This window comes from Tasmannia lanceolata, unplaced genomic scaffold (assembly GCF_043159265.1).
Source record: "Tasmannia lanceolata isolate RefF3 unplaced genomic scaffold, GAP_Taslan_0.1 ptg000026l, whole genome shotgun sequence".
NCBI classification, from domain to species: domain Eukaryota; kingdom Viridiplantae; phylum Streptophyta; class Magnoliopsida; order Canellales; family Winteraceae; genus Tasmannia; species Tasmannia lanceolata.
In genome coordinates, this window is record NW_027518703.1 from 829644 (window position 1) to 856252 (window position 26609).

Here is a 26609-nt window from a genome sequence, read left to right on the forward strand (position 1 = left end):
ATTTTAAGAGATTTTATATGATGCCCGACCGGCAAAATCTCAAGAGCTAGGTGGCAAACCACATGCCCTTAGGCCAAGTGGCAAACCACTTAGCCTGTTTTGACAAGATAAAAATCCAAGGGCCAGGTGGTTTCCCACCTAGCCCTTGAGATTTTAACGGTCGGGCATCCTATAAATTCTCTTATTGTAAAGCCAAATGCCATTGAGAACACCATGATTTGGTTTTGATCCCACATACATGCCCCTTGTGGGACCCTAGGATTGATCTCAACATCGATTTGTACCATCGGCCTAGTCGTTCTCACAATCTCAACGTATTATAAGTAGCACTTAGGGATTGATTAGAAATAATCTTTCAAAGTTAATTTTATGGCTGAATTAAGTTTTTTTTTTTTTTTTATATATATTTTAGATGAGGGAAGACAGCGTTCTAAACTAAACTTCCCCACTTACAGTGAGGACATGCTAGTAAATTTATGATTTCCCCGGGCCTTTTTCGGAACCGTGCCCTGAATTTACTGTTGGGAGGGTACTTTGGGAAATTCATGACTATAAAGTCCTAGACTTTCCTAATTCAACCAAAACGGTTCGCTCCATCTGACCCTTGATCCAAGGTCAAAACCAGAGCTCTAATGGCGGCCAAGACAAGAGAGGAAACTCAACTCTTTTTTGCGACTAAGTCCTTTTCTTGACCTAGATTCGATTTGTCCAGAACATTGAAGTATAAAAATCTCTTTGCTTCTGTTTCTTCTTTTATTCTGTAGTTCTTGGACTGAGGATTTATTCCTTTCGAAGATCGCAGAACAAAAGAGTTCTGGTTCTGGTTTGGGATCTCGAAACCCTAACTGGAAGCTCATTGGTTTGAAGATCTTGGAAGGAAAATAAAAAAGTACAGAAAAATGAGCTAAGATTTTGTTTTTGTGTTTCTTTTGTGGTTTTAGATGTTAAAACCCTAAAAATGTTCTAATTATCTCTGATTTGAAGCTCTCTGCCCTATCCGATTAACGATTCACGATCTCTTCCATTTATTTCATCTGCGGCTCAGATCTAGTAGAAAATGGGAAGTAAATGGAGGAAAGTGATGGTCTCTCTAGCTTTAAATCTCTCAAAACCCTAACTAGAAGCTCATTAGTTTTGAAGATCTTTGAAGGAAAACAAAAAAGCGCAAACAAAGGAGCTAAGATTTTGTTTTTTGCGTTTCTTTTGAGGTTTGAGATGTTAAAACAATAAAAATCGTTTAACTATCTCTGATTTGAAGCTCTCTACCTTGCCCGGTTTCGGATCTATTACATTTCGGCTCAGATCTAGTAGAAAATGTCAACTAAATGGAGAAAAGCGAAGGTCGCTCTAGGTTTAAATCTCTGTATGTACGTTCCTGGAACTCATGACGATTTTTCTCCGTCATTGGATGCCGACGGGAGGTTTTCTGACGCCTCTACAGTTTCTCCGGTGGCCGGAAAGTCAGATTCCGACCACTCAACGGCAACTTCGCAGATTCCATCTTCGTCCGGCCTCCGATTTTCCAAAGTCGGCAGCAGATCTTCAAAGGTATGCTGTTTTCATCTTCATTTCATCATTTTCTAGTCTGATTTTCGCAATATTCGTGTATTTACGGGGATTTTTTCCCAATCATTTCAGATAGAGTTTTATGGTGAGCTCGTAATTTTCTTCTTTTGGAATTATACGCTCGAGAAACTGCTATGTTTTTTTAGGTGAATGATATTTTCCCCCCTCCGATGGATAAAATCCCCCTTTTAACGTTATTCGTTAAGTTTTGAAGGCAAACGGTGAATTTATCCTCAAGCAGTGAACCATTCTTACAGAAACCGTTAAAGGGGGGATTTTATCCGTTTAGGGGGAGGATAATTCGAACTCTTTTGGCAGACTTTAACCCTTTTTTTAACGTTTAAAGGGGTGCGAATTATCCTAAGGTGGTGTGAATTTATTGCCTTTTTTTTATTGTTTTATTCTAATACTCCTACTCGAGACAAGAATGACAAATTGTATTGATTTTTTCTTGTTTGAATTTACCTATTTTACGGATAGATACAATTGTTAGCTTTTTTTTTTTCTTCTCTTTTCCTTTTTCCAGTTAGAGAATTTTAATAACTTAACTACAGTTAAACACGTTTTATTATTCTAAATATAGTTTTTTCGCGTTTTATATTTTTTCAGAAGAGCAGATACAAATCTTTTAGGCAAATGATAAATGCGCCCCTTTTCATCACATGGGACACCCAACTGCAGTGTACGTGGCAATCAAATCCGTGTTGAATCCTTATGACATGAAGTACATCGGCCCCTCTGCAGTCATTGATACACTCCTGCTGGGTGTCCCTAGTGATGAAAAGGGGTGCATTTGTCATTTCCCATCTTTTATAGGGAACATTTTGATCTCTATTTGCCCTGTTGGACCGGTCGGGCTTGTCTCTATCGTATGACGGGGCCAACTGTATTATTGGTCCCAATCACAACATATTTTGACCTCTACCTCCTTCAAGTTATCATGAATTTCTATGCTAACCATGAAAATCCGGATAAACACAACCATTTTTCTACCTTTTGTTGCCAATTTGGTTGTCCTTTTATTGATTGTAAATGTTGGTTGATTTGCATCATGGGCTTGAACGTTGCTGTTATGGTTCTCTTTTTTGGGCTTCTCTCTCTTGTGGGGATAGTGTATTATTGTCTTTGAGGACCAGTTTCGGTTGGCTTATTAGAAAATGATCAACTATTGAAGACCTTTTCTTTTTCACTTCCTACGAAGAAAAATACTCTCTTTCTTAGGTAGTTAATCGGAGTCTTTTTCTTTTTCCCTTCCCTTGAAGAAGAAAAGTTACTACTCTATTTCTTAGGGTGTTTATTTTCTTCTTTTCTTACAAAAGTCCATATTCCATGACTGGCAAGCTTTCCAATAGTAGAATGCATACAAAATGGAAAATGTAAAGTAATTCTAACAGTAAACTCATAATTGCCCATTCACTCTTTTGGTGGGTAAGACCGGGTAATCTTTCCTGATTGACTTTTTCATCACTAGCATAAGGGAATTACTTGATTGCCCTTAGTTTGAATTTGATGGACCTTTGTTTTCCATTAATTTCTGAAATAGATCTGTTTCTGTGAAATTACAAAGGCTTCTATATTCTTCTATGGATTTGATGATTTTGATGGTGAAATCACCAACAAGAAAAGAAAAGGAAGGCTTCTATATTCTCACAGACCATATCGTGGTTGAACATTTAAACATTGGTTGGATGCGCATTCCTGTAATGACTACCTAATTACTGTGATTTAAATTTATTCTAATACATCAGAGTGAATGATTATGTGAGGGCTGCCATAATGCATTGTCAAGCCAATTTGCTAGACTCAGCAGTTCCAGAAAAACTTGTTTTATTGTTATAAAGTATCAAGTTAATTAATATAATAAGAAATCCTTCTATAGAAACTATTTTTGTGCTTAAAATATAGCATATGCACTTAGGTAAATGGAAATGATATTTCCACCCCCTTTCTCAGCAATTCCACCTCCATTTGTTTGTCTTTCCTGAAAATGAAATCATTTCTAGGATGACAGTCAAAATGAAATCCTTTGCTTGGAATACAAAATTTTATGTTAACAATTTCTAGACGAAGTCTTCAATATTTCTTCCAAATTCTATTATGTATCTCCTGCAAGTTTGCTAAATAAATATATTTATATTTATGTGTGTGTGTGTGTGAGCCTGTGTACCGTTTCTTGTCTTTTTTTTATAAAATTGACAATTTTATTGATGCTATGAAAATTACAAAGGGGACCAGAGGTCCCAACTTGCATTACATAGTATCAAGTAAGGAAGGTCAGGGGCATTCCCCTTGGCCAAGAGAAAGAAACAAAATCTACTGACGTGAAACCGCTAAAGACAGATAAATACTTGCATGCACTTTCACTTTACTATTCCGCTGTGTCCCTTCACCATACACTAACCTTTCCTGTGCATTACCCATTCCATAGTCCGGAGAAATTAAAAAACTATATACTTCTTGTACATTAGACATCACTGGGCAAGGTTTCTTGTTTTTGAACCTTGCCTTTGATTTATGGGGCACATGGCGTTGTGAACCATGGAGCAACACATGAGAAAATCTTGGGATGAGGTTCATTTGAGTAAGATTATCACAAACCAACCTTCTCTACTTTCCTCCCCTTGAATTTGTGAGATTGAACTTTGATTGATCAAGCTTTTGGAACCTTAACCCGGTTGGGGTGGTGACACAGGTGGATCCGGAAGCGTTATTCGACGATCTCAAAGATTGGATAAATCTGAAATTTTTTTCTCTTTTTTTTTTAAAATATTTTTTTGTGTAGAACGATAGATCTCGATCTACGCCACGAGTGAGGGGACGCACGAGCTCGATCAAGTGCGGAATCGTCGGATGCTTCGATCAATGCTACGAGCGAGGGGACGCACGAGATCGATCAAGCGTGGAATCGTCGTATGATTCTTGCATTCAACAAGAAATGATAAAAGATGAGAGACATGGAAGAAAGATTAGCACACTAATCTTCAAATCCATAATCCCAAGAGAAAAGATGAAGGATAAGGAGAAGAGCCAAGCTCTATCTCCATTTTCTCTCCAAAGAGAATTTTTCTAAAAATTTCAATTCAAAAACTTCTTACAAATGAGAGGGGGAAGGGGCCTTATATAGGTAGCCCCTAATACAATATGAAATTCCTAAACTACCCCTAATGAAACATTAGACTACTCAAGTCATCACTATATGGCCTAATTATAAGAAGAAACACAAAGTAGCTACAACACACCCAATGCTAATGCAGTCCAAATATATAAGGCTAATGCTCATGGGAAAATACTGCATCAGGTGGGGGGCCTCCCTTGTCAGGTTGATGGCATCCGGCATCTTAAGGCAGGCAGATTCTGGTATGTTGGGTTAGATGGGTAAGTCCGGTGCTGAAGTTCAGGCCCTGCTGTCTGGGATTCGCTTGGTTGAGTCTAGGGATCTAGACGCTCTGGTTGTGGAAGGAAATTCTCCATGTGATTCGTTGGAAGAATGAGAGGGTAAACTATCTGCAGAGGTCTGCTGATGCAATTGAAAAGATCATCGATTGTGTTGAGGGTTATCCTGTCAAATTCCAGCATATATGGTGCTCTGCCAAAAATAAAGCCACTCGCTATGAAGTAGCTAGACCTGATCTGGAACTGTTCTATTTCTTTCCTCCTTGACTCTTTATATTTGTATTTTCCTTTTTCTTTTTTGTTTGGCTTGTTTCTGACCATGTCATCCTCAAGGCACTGCCCCTTCTTTCTTATTAAAATATATCGTTGCCATTAAAAAAAAAACATTGTAATGTTCTTGATTAGGATTTAGGAACATTGAACAATGCTCGTGGTTCGTTATGTGCAAATGCCACTCTTTTGGTCGTTCTCAAGAGGGCTCCCTTATGGTGTTGACGTGGGCATAAGCCAAGGGCCATCTTCGTGTGGGGCACACTCTGTGAGACAAAGATTGGAAAGAAGGCAGGGTTTTGGCTGTGTGCCTGTGTGGGACACCTTTCTGTGTGTTTAGGCATCATTTGTGGGGCCCAATCATGTGGAGGTGGCCCACTTATGGAGCCTATGGAGTGGGAGTCCCTCTCTAGGGCTTGGGCCATTGGGCCACCTAGCGTTCAAAGGGCTCAAGAGACGGGCATCTATTGAGGCTGTCTCTGGCTTAGGGTAGAAATGATATCGACACCCTCTCTTTTGGTATATGTAATTGATCGTGCAATGGGGAAGACCACTAACTCGGTGCTATTTCTGGCTTTGTGCTAAAATGATAGGAGCACCCATTTGTGAGTGTGTGCCCATGTTGGGCAAGGGCCACTCCCTTTTGGTAATTCTCACCATGTTACTGAAATGATATGGACACTCACATGGGCTTTGGGTGGGCATCATTGCAACAAGCTATAAGACATTGGATATTGCCACCCAAGTGAAAAAGGAAGTTTATGTGATGTGGGCCAAGACATTTTGTTCGTGAAAAGGGGCCTTTTTGGTTATTTTCACTAGGGTGGTGGATTGATATTGCCACCCAACTGTGATTTGGGTGGGCATCTTCCAATTATTTTATAAGAGGGGCCCAAGTGAGAAAGAGGTTTCTATGCCATCTCGTTGCTTTATGAAGTTTCTGTTTGTGGGATTACTTAGGTTAGTGAAGCCAGCCAAGAGAAAGTGCATCTCCTCCTTGGATACAAATGCAGTGAGCATCAACGACCTCCTCCATGAGTAGTGTGCCCTTGGTTCAATCCTCCATTCATGGTGAAAAATGTCAATGGCAGCAACAAGGTGGTGTCTACATTTCCATTGCAATTCCAACCGTGGCAGAGTGTTGATAACACGTTCATAAAAGTCCCATCTACTTCAATGTGTTGTCCACACATCCAAAACAGTCCCCTTCCTTTGTAATTCCTTGGGGTTTGTATGTGAATACACCTTGAGGGTAATATGTGGATTTGGAGCTCATTTCAATTGGATATCGGTCTATGTAATGGCCTTAGCCAATCTCAATTTACTTTTGCCCTATTATATGCAAGAGTATTACAGGTACAAGCAGTTATTTTTATTTTTGAGCTACTATTTCTGTATATGCAAGTTACTAGTCCCATTTTACCAACTGTGTAGCTGTGAAATTGGGTCCATCACAAATATGAAGCAGCACATTACATGTCTATTTTCACTAAAATGATTAGATAGGGTGTTCTATATATTTCTTTAGAATATATGTGTGTGCGAGTGTACACGCTCAGACACACACACACACACACACACACATCCATGTTCGACTTTCCCGAAGACAGATTTTCATATGATGGTGCTTTATGTGTATTTTTCCCATCTTTGCTAAATCTTGTAACCTATGTAACTTGATACCTTATCACATGAGACCCTAAAATCAAGTTTGTTGGGTTGATCTGGGTGTCTCTTTCTTAAGTTCTGCTTTCAATTCTTATCTATTTGTATATTATTGTATGGTACTGGTACACCTCTGTTAATTAAAATGTATGTGTTCCAATCTGTATCAAGGGACAATCTTAAGATTTGAAACCTGAAGCTTACCTTTTATGTTGTTAATACTCAGTTGACCAAAGTTGTTTGTATTCAGGTCTGATTAGTCATACAAGAGATTTCTGCTTTCTTACCTTCCTGCCTTTTTCATTGTCATACTTGTAGAAAACTTGCGCTATATGCTTGCGCACTATGAAACCTGGACATGGTCATGCACTCTTCACTGCAGAATGCTCACATGCCTTCCATTTCCATTGCATTGCTTCAAATGTGAAACATGGCAACCAGGTATGTCCTGTTTGCAGAGCAAAATGGAAGGAGATCCCCGTCCAAGGCCCATCTTCTGATCTCATCCACAGAAAAGCGAGAATCAACTCCGTGGATTGGCCCCAAGATGATGCTTGGATGACTGTATTGCGTCGGCTTCCTACCGTTCGTATGGATTCCCCTCGACAGATCCCATCCATCTTCCACTCTTCTGAACCAAGTGTTTTCAATGACGATGAGCCTTTGGATCCCCAACCTGAATTGTTGGAGAAGAACTCTCCTGCCAAAGATGCTGAGAATAGTTATGCTGAAACCTTAGAGATAAAAACATACCCAGAATTCTCGGTTCTGCCAAGCTCTGCCTGCCATGAGAACTTCACTGCTTTGATCCATCTCAAGGCTATGTTCACAAGGATGAGCACAAACAATACAACTTTGCCTATCTCTAATCAAACTCAATGTGCACCTGTTGATCTTGTCACCGTGCTTGATGTTAGTGGCAGTATGGCAGGTACTAAGCTTGCATTGCTCAAACGAGCTATGGGGTTCGTGATACAGAACCTTGGCCCTTCCGATCGTCTCTCCGTCATTGCCTTCTCATCAACTGCTCGCCGGCTTTTCAACCTCCGACGGATGTCGGATTCTGGGCGGCAGCAAGCGATTCAAGCAGTGAATTCTCTGATCTCAAGTGGTGGGACCAACATAGCAGAAGGCCTCAGGAAGGGTGCCAAGGTGTTGGAAGAACGTAAGGAGAAGAACTCAGTTTGCAGTATCATACTCTTATCTGATGGGCAGGATACATATACTGTCACAGGCCCAAGTGGGGCCAATCCAAAGCCAGACTACCAGTCACTTCTTCCGTCATCCATTAATGGGGGAATGGGTTGTCAGATTCCAGTTCACACATTTGGATTTGGGGTGGACCATGATGCTGCCTCAATGCACTCGATCTCAGAGGCCTCGGGTGGGACCTTCTCATTCATTGAGGCTGAGGATGTGATCCAGGATGCATTTGCACAGTGCATTGGTGGACTCCTGAGTGTGGTGGTGCAAAACCTATCTGTTGGGGTCGACTGTTTGCACCCAGGTGTACATATAAACTCAATTAAATCAGGCAGCTACAAAAGCTGCTTGTCAAGTGATGGAAGGGGAGGGTCTATTGAGGTTGGGGATTTGTATGCAGATGAAGGGAGGGATTTTCTGGTGTCCATCAATGTCCCGACAGGTCATGCAGGGGAGAAGACAGCACTTCTGAAAGTTGGGTGTGTTTACAGAGACCCAATTTCAAAAGAGGTGGTGAATCTGAAAGCCCAAGAAGTAACTATTCAGAGGTCAGAAAATGTTGGTGGGTGTGTGGTCTCAATTGAGGTGGACAGGCAGAGGAATAGACTCCAAGCCGCCGAGGCAATGGCAGAGGCACGGGGTTTAGCCGAGAGGGGTGACCTAGGTGGTGCAGTCTCTGTTCTGGAGAACCATCGTAGGGTGTTGTCTGAATCTGTGGCAGCATGGGCCGGTGATCAGCTCTGCATAGCTCTTGATGCAGAGCTGAAGGAGATGAAAGAGAGAATGGCAAGCCGGCGTGTGTATGAGGCATCGGGGAGGGCATACGTTCTGTCGGGGTTGAGCTCACACTCGTGGCAGAGGGCCACGGCTCGTGGGGACTCGACTGAGAGCACAAGTCTTGTGCATGCGTACCAGACACCATCGATGGTCAATATGCTTGCCAGGTCCCAGACTATGCCCCTAGGCGGCCCTTCTCCTTCGCCTCCAATCAGGCCAGGTAGGGCATTCCTTCCATCGCCACAACCGAGGTAATTATTAGGTTCAAAATTTATGGAATTATTATACTTGACTCCTATCTTTATATTTTGTCCCTTTTTTTTTCTTCTTTTTTCTTTCAATCTTGGTTTTTTCTTTTTTGCGGGGTTGGGGGCAATTGGAGGAAGAGAAAGATGGTTTTTAGTTTTTTACATGATGGATTTTTCCGTGTCTTGTAAATGGAATAAGGTGGTGAAGGTGGGGAATATAGTTTTAAGGTGGGAGAAAGGTTATCATTCAAAAAAAAAATGGTGGGAGAAAGGTTAGGACGTGTAACTTCTTTTTTTCTTTTATAGTTTTGGTGCTGTACATACAGGGAAGGATTTTCTCTGAGACGGTGGGGGTATAAAGCTTTGTAATTGTGGGGGGATACTTGGGGTGCATTTTTATAAAAGCGTAAAAGTAAGCCTTGAATATTTACTATTCTATTATTGGAAGTGCCCCCTTCAATTTTCTCTCCTCTGTTTTTATACTTGTGAAGGCCCTTGAGTATCCTGTGGTGAGGAAATTTTTTTTTTTTTTCATTCATATTAGTAGTAAGTACTTTAGATGGCTTTTGGCAATTGTTGAATGAAACTACATGTTTGAACGACTCTGGTTTAGCTGAGATACTTAGGCCCTGTTTGTTTTGAATTTTGAGATCCGATTATGAGTCCAAAACCGATTAACGGAGTCAAATCTACATTTGTTCTTGTTCCTGAAAAATTCTGCTACTCCTCTTCTTTTCTCTCTGTGTTCATCCCTTTTAGCTTGAATCAAACCGATAGGCCTAGGCTTATTTCTGCTAGATTGGTCTTTATTTCTGCTAGATTGATTTTCATCCCGTTTGGCTTTAATTGAGAACTGATAGGCCTAGACTTATTTCTGCTAGATTGATCTTCATCCCTTTTAGCTTGAATTGAGAACTGATAGGTCCAGGATTATTTCTGCTACATTGATATTCACTTTCGGGTTTGAAGTTGCAATGCGTGGCAAGCTCCCTTTGCAGTCAGTCACCTTCAGAGATATGAGGCTAGAATTGATATAACTCAGATGCTTTTTGGTCTTGGGCGGTTTATTTTGTTTGCAATGTATTGAGTTGTTTCGCCTGTTGTTCATTCAAATTTGTACTGTTTCTTCAAATTTGTGACATTTTGGGCCTGTTTGGCAGCCATGAAAAAAAAATTCATGGAATCCCTGCTGACATAGTGTGTGAAAGAAAGAACTTGGCAGGGCGTACCCTGGGACAAAATGAATGGAAAAAAGAAATTCTGGATCCTCTTTCCGTGCCTCCCATCAATCGAAGGGAGTCTTTTCCCCGATTATGCCCAACCAACTGCCCTTCACGACGATCCATCTAACCTTTCTTTGTCTTCATAAAAAAAACTTTGTTATCTGCCACTCTACCACCGTCTTTTAGTGATAGGATAGAAAGAGTTCCAGACAAGATGACCAAAACTAAGCGAAAGATCCAGATCTCTCAAGCCTTATTTTGGTGAAAACCATACAAAGCGAAACCGGATGTTCTCAATTCTTGGAAGAAGTACTACTGCTGTGGTCTCAATCTTTTAACCTCAATTCTGCTTACCGTGCTCATACTTCACCTATCGGAAGACAAGTCAATAGTTCCAGAGGGGATCCTTTTCTCTTCTATTCCTCTCCCTTTCTGAATATGCTATACCTAACATATTCTGGCCTAACTCCCAGGCCAGTATCACCAATCAAAAATACCCTTGAACTTTTAATGAATCTCTGATCACCACTAAGACCACCGCGATTGTTATCTACTTGTGACTTAGCAACTAAGGTAGTCTCTCCAAACACCCGAATTTTCCCCCAAAAGACTCGAAAAGCTCAGATTCTAGAGAAGGTACTGATGCATGAAAGCGATTTAATGATTCACATACTGAAACAGACTCAAAAACCTAAGGACTCTTTAAAATTCTCCTCATACCCTATTCCTAAGACTTCCCCAATAGATAGCATGTCTTCGAATTCTTCCGATGGATGTCTGCAGTCCTCCGGTGGCGCTAAATTCTCTTCCACCAATTTTCCTTTTTCCTTTGACGTCCTCCTCAGGGTACAAACGCTCTATGACCAGTTGACTAACCTCCTGATTCAGCGAGTCACGAGAAACATGTTCCTCATGTGATCCCACCTTCAACAAATTTTCTAATTTAGTCAGGCCCGAACTTGGCCCGAAGCTCGTTGTGTAGACATGGGCTGAGCTTGAGCACCTCAGGCCCGCCCAAGCTCGGCCCGATTGACAGTCCTACGCGCAGGCATCCTGGACCGTATTCTTTTCCAATGAACCGATGGGGTCCCACTTAGAGCCCCTAGCGACCGAATTGAAATGCTTCCACTGCTTCTTTAAAATCCCCAGAGTTAATTCTCTCAGGGTAGGGGATTCCTTTCTGGCTAGTTTCTCATTGTAATCCAATTCCTTCAACAATTCTAAGTCTTTTACTTCAAAAGTGAAATCTTGATTACACTTTCTTTTCCTCTCCTAAACTCCTTCGATCCCCGATATAACCGGAGTGGAAGGGTTATCAACTTCTTGTAATAAGTTTGGACTTCAGCTACAAAATTGCTCAACCTAATTTCATCATTTCTGAAGCCACTAAGAAGTCCTCTTTTAAATAAAGAGAGACCGCCTCTAGCGGCCAAAAAGCGAGCCTCAAGTTTTGACTTTCTACGCATGGGCCTCCTCTTCCCAATCTGAAGGCGCTTGAGAGGCCGAGATGGACAGGCGATATCCTCCTTTCCATAACCAACCTCGTTTTTTGAATTCCTCGCCTTTCTTTTTTCCGTTTATTCCCATTGGAGAACCTTTTTCAATTTAAACACCCTTTTGTCATCCACCGACTGCAGCAAAAAGCTGTCACTGGGATTTTCTAGTATCCATTGCAGAAGGCATTTTGCGAATGGGCTGTTGCATGTGAGAGCAGCTACACCGGCTCACTTTTCAGCAGATTTTGTCTTCATGATGTGGCTGCTCTCACATGCAACAGCCCATCCGCGAAATGCCTTCCGCAATGGATGCTAGCAAATCCCATTAGATAGATAGGAATTCCTTGAGTAATTTTTCCATGGTTTCCATACAATGCCCTTTAAATATTGTTTTTTTTTTTTTGGTAGGTAAGTTGGGATCAACCATCTCGACCTCATGGTCGAAGAATAAAGCCTTGACCATATTGTTTTAGAGAGATGATTCCATGGCATTTTTATCTGCCCTTCCATGAGAAGGCTCTGCCACTTGAAATCGAAAGAGGTGAGCAAAAATAATTGTATTTATCTTCAAAACTATTTAAATTCAGATTATATGAAGATAATATTAAGGTATCCAAGCCTGCCATAAATCCCATTGCTTATCAACTCGAACAGAAGAAAAGATTAAAGAGAAAAAAAAAAAAAATTCCTTTGAGCCATCTTTTCCTCCATTCGAGGCAAAAAAAGAAAAATCTGTCCTTGTAGAGAGAAGCAGAATAAATAGTGAAGGAAGTAAAAATTCAAAGCAATGTTAATTATATCCTTAGATGGCTTGCTTATTTTCTGTTCACGTCAACTTCTGTTGTTGGATAAGATATTAGCTGAACAAGTTATTGGATCATCCTATGAGACTTGAAGCTCACAGAGCATATAAAAGCACCCGAAGTGGTCTACCCTAAAATGTCTTACCCCCTCTTACTCACCGCCACTAGAAATAAATGGTTTGGATCATTAAGCAAGTGTCCCCAACCAACTAGTGCTTTTGCTATGCGCATTCATCATACAACTGCTTGGTATATAATATAACCCATGTATGTTCTAATATAAACCCAATAAGATAATGGACCTGTGTAGTGGGCCTATTTGGGACAGAGCCCACTAACCTATTAAAACCCTAGTGTATCTAATATATATAGGGGCTGGAGGCAACAAACTTGGTATTCCAAATTAGATACCTTGGGTGTAATGCTTCAAGCAACCTCTTGCTTGACCTAATTACTCTAACAATCTTGAAGCATTATGCAACTCAGAATGGGTCGAATGGATTGGATTTTTTCCTCATTCCCACCGTAGTCACAAAATTCTCCAGAAAACTAAAATATTTTGAAAATATAAAAGCACCAGCAGCAGTGTATCAATGATTGCAGGGGGGCTTATGTACTTTATGTCAGAAGGATTCAATGCGGCTGATTGCCTCGTACACCTGCTGGGTGTCCCAAGTAATCAAAAGGGGCGGATATATCGCTTCCCTAAAAAAATTTGATGAATATTAATTTCTTTGGATTTACTGGGCAATTTTGCGGGAACTCATTTCGTGGCTGACTGTTGCATGAGAGAATAGCCACATAGACTGACTTGTTACCAAGTTTTGTCTTATTCATCTATCTCTCTCTCTATCCTGCAAAGGTTTGGGGTTTTTGAAACTTGGGCATCTTATTTGGAGTTAAATCTCTTAACTACATGAATATATTGATAAACATCCTCAGATTTTCAATAGAATTCAATAAATAGAAGGATATGAGTTCAAACAAGCGGATCCAATTGAAGAAGCCTTGTGTTTCACTATCGATCGAATAATCAAATCAAATAAGAAATCGTCCTCGTTTCAAATGTATTTTTTTGCCCTACAAAAAATAAAAAACAATCATGTTGATCGTATCTGTTGATTTGAACGACTGGATCGAGTCAATTTCTTATCCCAAATTTTCCGAAGAAATAGTAGAAAAGACCCTCTTGTTGGTCGGATCTGTTACTTTGCCATTCTACAATCTCTCTCTTTGAATAATTTTAATTTTGTTGTTGTTCCCATAAAGCTTGGTTTAAAACATACAATTCTACCAATCTTTTATAACTAACTTGGTACATGCTAGGGATACACAAGATATAGATCAATATAGCTGTTGTGTTCTTAGATCAATAACTCCAAGGAGTCACCTTCTTGTACCCTTGATTTTGAACCATTTTATGAACCAGATGAATCACAATAGGATTCTAAATCTCGACTTAAACAAATGTACCCAAGTAAGCATGGAAAAACTCATCAACGGAGTATGACTAAATATCCAATATCGATGTAATAGTGGCAGATCACCAAAAAACTTAATGTACAATAAAAACTCGAATATCATACTTTTTATTCTACTAATTGGTGGATTAGGAAGTTGGTTGGGCTTTAGACCAGTATGCTCAGATCTGGGTCGATGGACTAGTGCTTTTTATCATGTTTGTAATTAAGAGTAGTTTCTATTTTGTTTCATCTACTTATTAGCTTGTTATTTAGTACGAATTAGTGAAATGACGGAATCCCTAAAAACTCTTCAACAGGCTCCAGAAGGAATTCCGGGGGGACCCTATGAGAATTTAGAAGTCCGACGCTTTGATAGAGCAAAGGATTATGAATGGAACGATTTTGAATACCAATTCAATAGTAAATAGGATGCTCTCGACCAATTATACTATGTAAATGCAAGTTGGGACCTCTGGTCCCCAATGTAATTCTCATAGTATAAATATATACATTTCGTCAACTTTCAAAAAAAAAATTCTACTAATTGGAAAATATAAATGTACAATGCTTTGGAAATTGACAAACGAGATTGACAATAGAACAAAACAATGGGAACATTGAGGATAAAGTTACCAATGGAAGGTTGACAATGGATAAATGCCAAAGCAACATTCTTTTCTTATTGCATCTCAAGGTGGGTAGCATTGGATGTCGCAAGGGACGAGCCATTAGACTCATGATCGTCCCCAATCTTGTCTTCACACTCTTCAGCTCTTGAAACACAATCAGAAGGGCGGTAGGTCAGATGAAAATTTAATGGAAGATTAGGAACAAACAACATTGGAGGGAAGGATATGGATTGTGATTAGTGACTGGACTTGTGAAGGTAACATTTGGACATACAAACTGCATTTTCAAGACTAGTGTAACACCGATAACCACGTTGAGTATGAGAATAACCCAAGAAGATGCGCTTAACTGCTCAAAGATCAAGTTTATCTGCCCCTAAATCAAGATGGTGAACGAAACAAGTACAACCAAGCACATGAGGAGGCAATGGAAAAAATTGCACCATTAGTAAGACAAAATGAGGAGATTTTCCATGAAGGGCAGAAGAAGGCATAAATAAGTTAAGAAAAGCTTCAAAAATCTTATCTATGGTATGGAATGATCTAGACAACAACGAGAAATACTATTTAGTGAATTGAGTGATATGCAAATCTAGAAAGGATGTTGTCTTGGAGATCTGTTGGTTTAAAGAAAAAATGGCTACGCCAGTTTGTTGGGGACGAGAATATGATATGGATGGAGGTCATCTTAAAAAAGTATGGTTAAGTTAAGGTGGGTGGGTTGTAGAGGTGTATATAGGGATGCGTCTCAGGCAATGGAAGGGACGTTTGTGAGGTCGGTGAGTTTCTTCGAATAGGTAGTGGGTGTGCCATTAAAAAAAGGGTAGTAGGTGCAGTTTAAGAGTGTGTGATAATGTTTGTTTCTAGGAGGACCCTTGGGGTGATGTCATTTATTCCAAACATTCCTTTCAAGATATATATTGTCAAGGTTGCTAGATTTAGGAGCTTGGGTGATGAACTTTATTCCAAGGATGAAGGGTAGCATTGTTTGTACTCCTACCTTTAGAAGAGCCATGCATGAAGAGGGTAATGCAAGAGTTTTTGTTAAGATTGTTTTTATAATATTGAAGCGATACATTGATCCCCTGGTTAAGTCACTATATTGGTTCCTTGTTGGACTTGAAGAACCCGTGGCACCCACATTTTGGCCATGGTCTTTCTTGAGTCATCCTAGAATTACTGCTTTCCATTGGATGATGTCCAGACTCCAGATCAAAATGCAAACTCAACTCAGCCAAGGTAAAAGGCAGTTGATTCGGGGAATCAATTATTCATGCGATCAACTTTTACTTAACTCGGGCGAGTCAAAGGAATTTTTGATTGACTTGGTTGGTTATGCAAAACTTGGGCTTGGATGAGAACCTGACCGAGGTAAAAAGAGAGTGTAATCGGGTGAGTTCCATTTCAGTCATAATAAACGAAAGATAAAAATGATAAAAATACCTTATTAAGTGTGTAATGGGGATATTTTAGTTGTTTTAGTTGGAAGCTGATTCAGTTCTACGATTTTGACATTCTTCTTTCTCTTCGTCGCATACATGTCATGCAATTAGTACGCTAATTTTTTTCAAGGGGAAAGCATTCTTATTTTCCTAGCATCACTCTTTTTTGTCCTACATTCCTAAGGAATTTCAAGGCTTTAGAGATGAGGTCTTAAGATGATGTTGGAAGGAAATCCTACATAACCATGAATTTCCTAGCAAAGTTGTGGAGAGATGGAAGCCCTCTCATGGAAAATCAACTAATTTTGAACTTCAATGGCTCTTCTATGTGTGATTTGAGATTGGTAGGGGTTGAGGTACTGTTTGGGATCATTTGGGATGGCAAGATTGACTTTTTCCCTGTGAATCGAAGTAGAGGTTCTAATTTCAAACTTTTAGACTGGGAATGAGACTTCCATTGTCTAATTTCAAGGATTCATTTGTGATTGAAGGAGACTCATTGAATTTCACTACATGTATCAGCACCAGAGTTGAATTTCCTTGAATTTCCCTGTATCCTAGCGTAACTTATACATTCTTGCAACATTGTTTCATTGCAAGTAGAGAACTATGTTATGAACTCTGGGAACTATGTTATGAACTCTGGACATTTACTAACCCAAAAATCAAAAGATACCATGCCAACTATAATAGGAGTTCAAGGAAAGAAAAATGATCAAGCAACTGTACAATTTCAAATCCATGGAATCCCCATCAAATAGCTCCTAAATTTTGTAGAAGAAACATGATATATTTTTTCAATGAGAGAGCTTTCAGTTGGAACCTGTTTTGTGCCTAAGTGGACATCACCACGCTATGTTCAACACCAAAATCTCCTTATTTCTAGTGTCAATCCTGAGATAAGGATTTGGTTGAAGTTTTTTGTTGTAGGGCCGGTGTTCTTCATTTGGATCCTGATACCACGATAAAAGTAGAAATTAAGTTCTGGAAAATGAATTCGGAGATCCATTAATAAGAACGAAACTTGGCTCAGGTCGGCCCTTCTTGCTAATAGTCTAATAGCAAGGGGTGTGGAAATATCAGTTACTTCTGAAAATAAAAAGTAAGCAGGGAATTGATATTTCCACACCCCCACACTCTTTGCTATTATAGGGGGCCTGAGGAAAGTTCCTCAGACCCCGACCTGACCCAAGTTTTGTTCCATTAATAAACATTTACATAACGTCCCTGATTAATTAACTAATCATGGAAAAACTGAGGGGAATGATAATGAAACATAATAAATGAAAAAGCTACCCCTAATATATAATATCAACCATGTCCAAGAAACTAATTGAATGTGCAGAAAAAACTCTATTTTCTCAAAAATAGAGGCGAAACAATAAGAAAAGCAACAGTTGTTTTTTTTTCTTTTTCTGTAGAGGTCTGTTACTGATTAAGTTATTAAATGGAAAGTTTCTATAATTTCATTAGACATGTGGATGCCCAAAAGAAGTCAAGGTATCCTGGGCCCTTATGAATTACTATTTCTTTTCTCAATAAGAATTTCCCACGTAGCCCTATTTTTCCAACTCACTTATAATAATATATAGTCAGTAATGTTTTCTGTCCTTTCAAAAAATTGTGCAGGATGTCTCTCTTTTGAATTGCAGAGGGAACCTCACTTCTACCAAGTTAAGCATGAATGCATAGCTGATATTTTCCTTTGAAAATGGACTCTTTAAGTTTAAGAGTATGGCTAACCCAATACGAAAGGTATGTGTGAGAATGAAAACTATATATACAACATATCAATTGTTTCAAAAGCAAATTGTGAGCTCCATTAGTAATGCCCAAAATAAAATTTTCATTGATGGGCTGCCTGACAAGGGTGTGGAGAAGAGAGATTTGGTATCATTGACCAAAAGAATATCAGCTTACTCGCTGAAAGGGAAACTTGATGATGCAAGGAAAATCTTTGAAGAAATGGAGTATCGAGACTGCATTGCTTGGAACATAATGATAAGAGGTTACATTGATAATGGGAGGATCACAGATGCACGGGAGATGTTCGACAAAATGTGTGAAAGAAATACTGTGTCATGGAATACCATGATCATGGCTTACACAAGTGAAAGAAAAATGCATGTTGCATTAAAGCTCTTTATAATCATGCCTGCTAAAGATAAAGATATTGTTACCTGGACAACTATAATTTCTGGGCTTGCTCAGGGTTCCCTAATCGCAGACTCGTGGCAATTGTTCAAGCAAATGCCAGACCCTAACTCCATAACATGGTCAGCAATTATATCTGGCTTTCAACAAAGTGGTTTAGCATCTGAGGCTCTAATCCTTTTTAAAGAGATGTTATCATTAGGAAAGAGCCCCAATTCCCATTCATTTACTAGTGTTTTGGCTGCTGCCGCAGATTTAGCTGCACTCTCCATAGGCCAACAACTTTATTCTCAAGCCCTTAAGAGAGGACTTAATAGTAATACCCACGTGGTAAATTCGGCCATCTCTATGTTTATAAAGTCTGGGAGCTTGGATACTGCAAGATGTGTTTTTAATGGTATGCTTCAACCAGACATAGTCACATGGAATTCTATGATTATGGGATATGGGCAACATGGTTATGGTGCGGAGGCAATCATATTATTTCATAAGATGCAGAAATTAGGTTTTCTACCTGATAAAATCAGTTTTTTGGGTGTTCTTCAAGGTTGCAGCCACTGTGGATTTGTAGAAGAAGGGTGGCAATACTTTAACAGTATGCGTAAGGATCACCAAGTTTTTCGAGAACCCGGGCATTATGCGTGCATGGTTGATATCCTCGCACGGGCTGGGATGCTCAAAGAAGCAGCTGAGATGATTGATAAGATGCCTTTTGAACCTGTGGCTATCTTTTGGAGGACATTGTTGAATGGGTGTAGGATTTTTGGGGATTTGGAATTGGGGGTGTATGCGGCCGAGAGGGTTCTTGAGCTCGAATCTGATAATGCAGCTGCGTGCTTGATGGTCATGGAGATGTATGCGGCTGTTGGGAGATGGGTGGAGGTTAGTGAGATGAGGAGATGTATGAGGGAAAGAGAAGCAAAGAAGGAATTTGGATTTAGTTCGACTGAGATAAAGGGGCAAATGCACCTGTTTACTGCAAGGGATGAAAGTCATCCCAAGTCAGAGAGTATTTATACGACCCTTGAGTTGTTACAACATGGTGTTCCTGACTATATTGAGTATATCTGTTGTTAGCATATGATGTTGCTGACTATGTTGACTTCAGCGGAATATCAAAGTTGGAAATTGAACTCCATATGGGGAAGGAGCGTTGTTGTTTCCGAGGTCTCGATCATTTACATGGACCTACTTCTCATTCCATTTGTGGGGATTTGATGATCTATAAACCGTCCCTAACGAACGATCGGCTCATGTTTGAGCATGATGAATCACTTCGTGCCGAACTGTTGCCAGGCTGGCATGGCGAGAAATAGAAGTGGTTGGTCCCATGCACCATGCCTGCTGCCTGCTCTTGTCATGCAGGCTCCCCATACTGAATAACATGGGGGCTGTTTGCCTTTGGTAAAGATGGGGAACATCTGCTCGCTGACCCCTGTTATCTTATTGAGTGTGGCCTATCATTCGTCTCTTAGATGGTCCCTTCCTTTACATGGATTCTATAACTTTAATTTTGACAGTTTGAGCTTAGGAAACCTAGGTCCCACCGGCATTGAGGGGCTTCTTTGTAGTGTGGAGAGAGAGTTGTTATTTTGAGCCTTTTCTGGGCCTATTGGAGTGGCTGCCACCAATGAGTCCAAGGTCCTTGTGCTTATGAGTGGGATCTGTTTGGTTGTTCCTCCTTCTTGATTTCCTGGTTGTGAAGAAGGACTCTGTTAACGTCACCGTAAAGGTCACATGCGCTTTAGAGGAAAGCTTGGACACTGTGGAGGGACATGCTTTTTCTTCAGCGCGTCCTCTGTTTCGCCAATGGCAAAGTGGATTTGTTGGCTTGGATTGGGGTGGAGAAAGAGAGATGTGTTATCAGGTTTTTATCATCTTCCTTCTTGAGGGGCCATTGTATCTCATTTTGGTATTTTGAATCTGACCCTTGACCATTTCAGTCTAGGTGTTTCCTTTTGCTTTCCTCATTAATATAGCTTCACCATTCAAAAAACATGTAAGCGGCAAATAAGAAGTAAATATAAGCTACTTCGGGACACCAAACCTTCTCATATCTGCGAGGTTCAGAAGTAGCTTGAGAAGGCTTTTTTTTTGTTGGTATAGCTTGAGAAGGTTGACAGACATAATAGACTAATTTGAGGAGTGATTCTAATGATGGAACAGGGCGTAGAAGGTCATAGGAAAATTCACTAGGTTGAGACATATTTTAGAACCTTATTCTTTGTCCAGATATAAGGATTGAGGCTAATGGGCTGTAAAATTCTTTCGATTCAGGTTAAGAGGATTGGAGAAGGTACTCTTGTAATCTCATTATCTCCATTAATTATATACGTACAGACTAATGTGTTGTCAAAGTCAGGAAGTTGAAGCGTAAGAGGGCAATTCAAGAATATAAGGTCAGTTGGTGCTTAGATTACTGTTCTTTTGGATTCTCAAAAATGTTTGACATACTTGGTTGTTGTGGCGTCGGGGTGTGTTACGTGCCTAATTGGCCGTAACACAAATAAACAAAATAAAAAGAAAGAATAGAGAAGGGGATGGTTGATTTGAGGCAACCGGGACCTCCTAACGGCTTGGTTCGAGAAGAGCCATTACTCTCCTAAAAACATAGTTTCCATTTTGCTGTAAATTCTCTTCACCTTTATTAATGATAAACATGCCCTTTAAATAGAGCAATTACAGCCCGCGTTTTGCAGTTTCATGGATAACAGCATAACCCCAAAGATAAGGAACAATGAGAAAAATCAGGAAAAGTAATATCAGCCATGATTCCTAGTAACAACTACAACCTTAAATAACTCAAATAAAACATTTAGAAGCCTAAAACTTAGGAGATTTATTTGGGGAAGATTTCCATCCGTTTTTTGGAGAATCCATATTCGGCACGCATCGGGGTGAGGGCGAGTACCTAGATTGCCCCACTTGGGTTGAATAAATTAGTTTAGATTTGTGTGGAGTTTGTTATGGGTAGGAGTCTTTTAGATAGGGGTGGCAACGGGGCGGGTCGGGGCCGGATGTTGGGGTCCCCTTCCCCTTCCCCTCTGCGGGGAATTTTCCCCCTCCCCTTCCCCTTCCCCTCTGCGGGGATGGTGGGGAATCCCCCTCCCCTCCCCGCGGGGAATATCTAATCCCCTTCCCCTTCCCCTTCCCCTTCCCCTTCCCCTCCCCGCATCCTTCGGGGACAAAATCCCCGCCCCGCCCCCTCTTTGGAACCCAACCAAACCAGCAAACAGAGCTTCTTTCTTCTACGTCCATTACAGACAATATTGTGATGAATGCTATGATTCTATTCATGTGATCAACAAACAGATAGACAAAATAAGAAATGCATGGATGAGACAACAAACATAAATAACAACAGGACCTCATCTTTCAGCAATTTTCTGCATAAATTATGGAATGATAAATAGGAAATGAGCACCAGGATTACCTTCATTAACAGGCAGCCAATGTGCAAAAAGTAACTATTTCAGTAGTCACAATGAACTTTAAAAGTCCATAAGTGGGCGCTCACACACGCAAAATAATGTTCATTAGTTCATTCTGTATAGCATGTTAACCCTCAGATGAGCATGAGAAATGAGAATGGAGAAGAGAACAAAATCAACAAATGACTTATTTCTTTAACTGCAATTCAGTCTAGTGCTGACATGAAACAAATTTCTAGTAGCTAAATTTTTCTTGTTGAAAATTAAAACCTGCAATCCAACCCTAAAATTCTGTTGGCACTACGATTTTTTGATAATTGCATACACTCAGCGTCTCAGGCTCTCAGCTTGTCTTTATTATTTCAACATCTGTGAAAAGGTTATTATAGTTCCCAAAATGCTCTCAGAAGCTAATTAAAAGGAAAAGACAAGCTAAGTTTATGTTTGGGGGAATCTTGTAGCCGATCCACAGAGCTTCTAGTAGTTTTCCTTAAAAAAAACACTTAAAAATTTACAAAAAATGGCATTGATTAGCGGGGCGGGGCGGGGACAACTCCATCCCCTTCCCCTCCCCGCACCGGGGAATTTTTATATTCCCCTTCCCCTTCCCCTTCCCCTTTCAAATCGGGGAATCCCCTCCCCAAACGGGGCGGGGCGGGGCGGATCCCCGCTTTTTCGGGTGAAATTGCCAGCCCTACTTTTAGATAAGGATTATCTAGATTAGGGGTTTTTCTATAAATAACATGTACGCAGCCCTCTTTGAAGGAATGAAGAAACTTGTTTGAGAAATCATGTCTTGTGCACAAAGGATGATTGATCCTTCCCTCGAAGTGGATCAAGAGGCTTATCTTCCCTCTAAGAAGATCAAATCCGTTACGAACCTAAATAGGTTCGTAATAGAGGAACCATTTCAAAAAAAAAAAAAAAGGTTCGTAATAGAGGGATCCATAATTTGGTGGTTATTTCAGAAGTTTCCATGGATCTTATGAGAGAAAGCTTAAAATCACTCCCTGAGGCAGGTTTTGAGGCAATTTTCTCTTCCACCGATCCTAGAATTAGGCTTGCTTTTATGTTATCTGGTGTTTTTTCTCTTGAGATTTTTTTGTTCTGCTTTGTAGACTGTAAGGTCTTTCCCCATTCATGGAGAAGCTGATCCAGTACAGGATACAGGCTTTGGGTCCAAGTCTGTTGGTTCCGTAAGTTCTTCCGTAATTTTTTGATCAGTGTCACTTCAGCGAGGAAAGGATGATGAATTGACCAACTTGGAGTGTTGAGTTCTGAGATGGCTACTTGCATTTCTTTTCCATAAATTGTGTTTCAACTTTCAAGATCTGTGAAAGCTATAATGTGTAAGGTGATGTTGATGTTCTATGACTGTTGGGTTTGAACTCTGCTTGGAAGGTTCTGTTAGCAACTGAATTGCTTTGAGATCTTTCTGTACAGGAAGAGAAGTGGGGTAGGATGCAGATGAACTGGTTCAAGTAAGAAGATTAATGTCTATGAATCAAGATGGCTAAAGGGTTGCATAGACTCTAGCTTATATCACTTTGTCACACAGCCTTTATATGTGCCTTGTGTACTTTGTGGACATGCATTGCTTGTTACATTAATGCATTTTAAATGGACCCTTATTTCTCACATTTACATTCGATCCAGGGAAAAAACATCATGGAAAAAAAATCCATGTAAATAGAAATTCCAGGTCTAATGTGTTTACATTTTTCTTGAAAAGTTCTTGATTTTGGAAAAAAATTTCCATAGAAAATGAGTTTACCAAATGCTGGAAAATTCATTTTCCATGTATCCAAACAGCCCCTTGGAATCTATCTTCATTGAATTCATCTTTTTTGTGTCGTCCTTCAATTTGCCAGAAATGTACCAAAATCTAAATTTGACAGCCGTGTTGATAGAACTCTGAAGTTGTGGTGAACTGGTGATGCCTGTGTTACCGGGGCATTAAAATTTTCAGTTATGAATGGAGAGGTCCATGTCTACTCATTCTCTTGTCCCCGGGCTGTTCCGGTGATTGCCTAGCTCAAAATGTAGATTTATAAAAGTGGAGGTGATTTAGAGACCTGGGGTAGAACACACCCTTATAAGCTAGCCAGAGGGTGCCCATTCCCTGATAACTCATTCAAAGCCATGTCATTGTTCCGATGTGGGATAAGCCCTCTACGCATAAGCAACGTAGACAATCTTGCCCCTCCACGCGGCAGCAACGTGGGAACCACGAGATCTTCTCCGAAGTAACTTCACTATCCTCAAAAGGCATGGTTTTAAATCTCGGATTTCGGAGGGGACCGAAACTCCGAATTTCGGCCTTTACCAAAATTCGGATTTCGGTGGGGACCGAAACTGAAATTTCCCGAAATTCCAAATTTTGGCCGAAATTTTGGAATTTCGGTTTGAAATTTCAAACCGAAGTACCAAATTTTGGCCCAAAATTTAAGATTTTGGTGGGGTCCGAAATTAGTACCGAAACCGAAATTTAAAACCTTGTTCAAAGGTACATCGGGGTTACCGAGATCTTCCTCGAACAATTATTTCCATCCTCAAAGGTACACCGGGGTTACACACCCCTGCTCTGTTCTGATACCATTTGTTGATACCAAAGAGGATTTCAAAAGTGATCCTGTTCCTTTTCGGCGGGATTGGGATGGGGATTCCTTGTAGACCTAGAAGAAAAGAAAAGCCTTTGATTGTGTGGTTACGATTGTCCATTCGGTGCAAGATTGGCCAATACAATTTGATGCTCATCCAACAAATCAACAATCACCATCAAAGGATACCCAAAAAAAAAAAAAAAAAACATTGCCGCCAAATGTGATCTTTCTCTTCCTTACTCTACTTCCTTGTAAAAGCTCATGTCTCTATCGACTATAATTATAGAGAAGCAAGCACTTGGAAACCCCATAAAACGTATTAAAATGGTTATGATGGCTCTCATTCAAGTGCAAATGCACTGAATTAAGTATGCTTGTAAAAGAAAGGGATATGAGGGGATCTTTGTCTTTATGGGAAGGAGCATACTACACTGTCAATATGTTAGCTTGCTAGGAGTGGAGAATAGCTAGTGGGGGTTGTAACAAGTACTTGGGAAGTTTGGGTACCTTTGAGGGATTCTTCTATGGATTTTCTACTAGCATGGAGCTATGATAAATGAAGGAACATTATAGTCGAGCTATGGTGAATGAAGGAACATTAGAGAGGAGGAGGAGAAGAGTCGAGGGTAGTGTTTTGAGAGAGAGTTGGAACTTTTTGGGTTAATAGTGTGAAAATTATGGGACAATCAGTTACATATGTCTCTCGAACTCAGATTTACATTTTACTTTTTAGTCCAATAATTTTTTTGACTCACTTTGGGTTCTTAAAATTCAAAACAAAGGGGGTCTTAACTTTTGACTACAATAATCAGTTTTGGACCCACAATCGGTTCTTAAAAGTCGAAACAAAGGTGACCTTAATTTTGAGTCCAATAATCAGTTTTGGACTCATCCAAAACGAACAGGGCCAATGAACAAAGCCTCCTTGGAACTTGGAAGGCACTAAATTGATCTTTATTTTACTTATAATCTCTTCGCAATTAGGTCCTTAAGGCCTCTTTTTGAAAGCTATAAACTATATCGTTTCCAAGACTACCATAATCTGGATTTGCTAGGCAATTTTGCGGCTCACTTTTTCAGTAGAGAACAGCCACCTCATATGGCATTAAATGAAGAAGACAAAATCTGCTAAAATGTGAGCCTGTGTGGCTGTTCTCTCCTCCAAAACTGAGCTGCGAATTGGATTTCAACGAAATTGAGTAACAAATCCCTCACAATTATTATTTGCAGATAATTATATTTAGGTATTTGCAAAGCAATTTCGCGGAAAGCCATTTTGTAGCTCGCTTTGGCAAAAGAGAACAGCAACACACGCTCACATTTTAGCATATTTTGTCTTATTCATTTAATTCATCTGAGTTGGATGCTCTCTTTACAGAAGTGAACTGCCAAAGAGCTTTATGCAAAATTCCCTATCAATTAATTAGGGGAATGATATCAGTGCAGCCATACTTTAATAATTGCACAAAGGCAGCTTCTCTTTTCCTTTTTAATTGGGTTGTAAGAGCTTCTTGGGACTGTAATAACGATTGACAGCTCTTTAAATAATAAAAGACATGATGGGTCAGGGGCAATTATCAAAATATAGCTGTTCTGATATCATTTCCCTTAATTTATATCGGTTTTTGGTAACTAGTGCCATATGATGGGTTAAGGTGCATTGGAAACATAATTTTACATAAGTTTCCAATGAAAAAGTCTTAAAACACATGTAAAGATCTCAAAACATTCTCAAAAGAAGTGTAAAATTAGCAAAACCCAGTTTATATTTAACTGTGGGGTTTGCTAGCTTCCATCGCGAAAGGCATTCCCCAGATGCTCTACATGTATACCTGGCAAACCGGTGGGCCGGGCTGGATCAACCCGCGGGTGATTCGGGTGCGGGTCACACGGGTCGGGTCAGGAAATGACCTGCATTTTTGCGGGTCAGAATTTACTTGACCCGCGCGGCCCGCGGGTGGGCCGGGTCAACCCGCGGGTCACCCACAAATTCAAACAGTGGTTAAATTCAAACGATTTTTTTAATTTAGGAAAATGTTAAAACTTAAAAGTAGGGTATGGCCAGCACCGTGGGATGATCCAAACCGTCAATTAGATGGCCCACAGCCTAAATATGTGCCCCAAAAATCATTTCAATAGGTTGATCCCAACCCTCCGATCTAAAGAGGGTTAGGATCAAGTGATCAACCCTCTAACATTCAAATCGGAGGGTTGGGATCAACCTATCGTGCTAGCCATAACCT

At 40.1% G+C, this 26609-nt stretch overlaps 2 protein-coding genes across 2 annotated transcripts; both read left to right on the forward strand.

The window, feature by feature from the left end:
* The first annotated feature begins 595 nt into the window (after window positions 1–595).
* On the forward strand, window positions 596–9590 carry LOC143858498 (E3 ubiquitin-protein ligase WAV3-like). Its single transcript, XM_077369136.1, has 2 exons — window positions 596–1548; window positions 7213–9590. The coding sequence occupies exons 1-2, from the start codon at window positions 1315–1317 to the stop codon at window positions 9127–9129; spliced, it is 2151 nt and encodes a 716-aa protein (XP_077225251.1). The 5' UTR covers window positions 596–1314; the 3' UTR covers window positions 9130–9590.
* An 8052-nt stretch (window positions 9591–17642) lies between these two features.
* LOC143858639 (putative pentatricopeptide repeat-containing protein At3g15930) lies at window positions 17643–21213 on the forward strand. Its single transcript, XM_077369333.1, has 2 exons — window positions 17643–17678; window positions 17808–21213. The coding sequence occupies exon 2, from the start codon at window positions 17913–17915 to the stop codon at window positions 19407–19409; it is 1497 nt and encodes a 498-aa protein (XP_077225448.1). The 5' UTR covers window positions 17643–17678; window positions 17808–17912; the 3' UTR covers window positions 19410–21213.
* Window positions 21214–26609: the final 5396 nt, after the last annotated feature.

Bases quoted from the DNA above. Each gene is read 5' to 3' on its own strand.
- LOC143858639 (XM_077369333.1), top strand. From the start codon at position 17,913: ATGGCTAACCCAATACGAAAGGTATGTGTGAGAATGAAAACTATATAT.
- LOC143858498 (XM_077369136.1), top strand. From the start codon at position 1,315: ATGTCAACTAAATGGAGAAAAGCGAAGGTCGCTCTAGGTTTAAATCTC. The intron at 1,549-7,212 runs GTATGCTGTTTT...TCATACTTGTAG, and splicing joins TCGGCAGCAGATCTTCAAAG to AAAACTTGCGCTATATGCTT.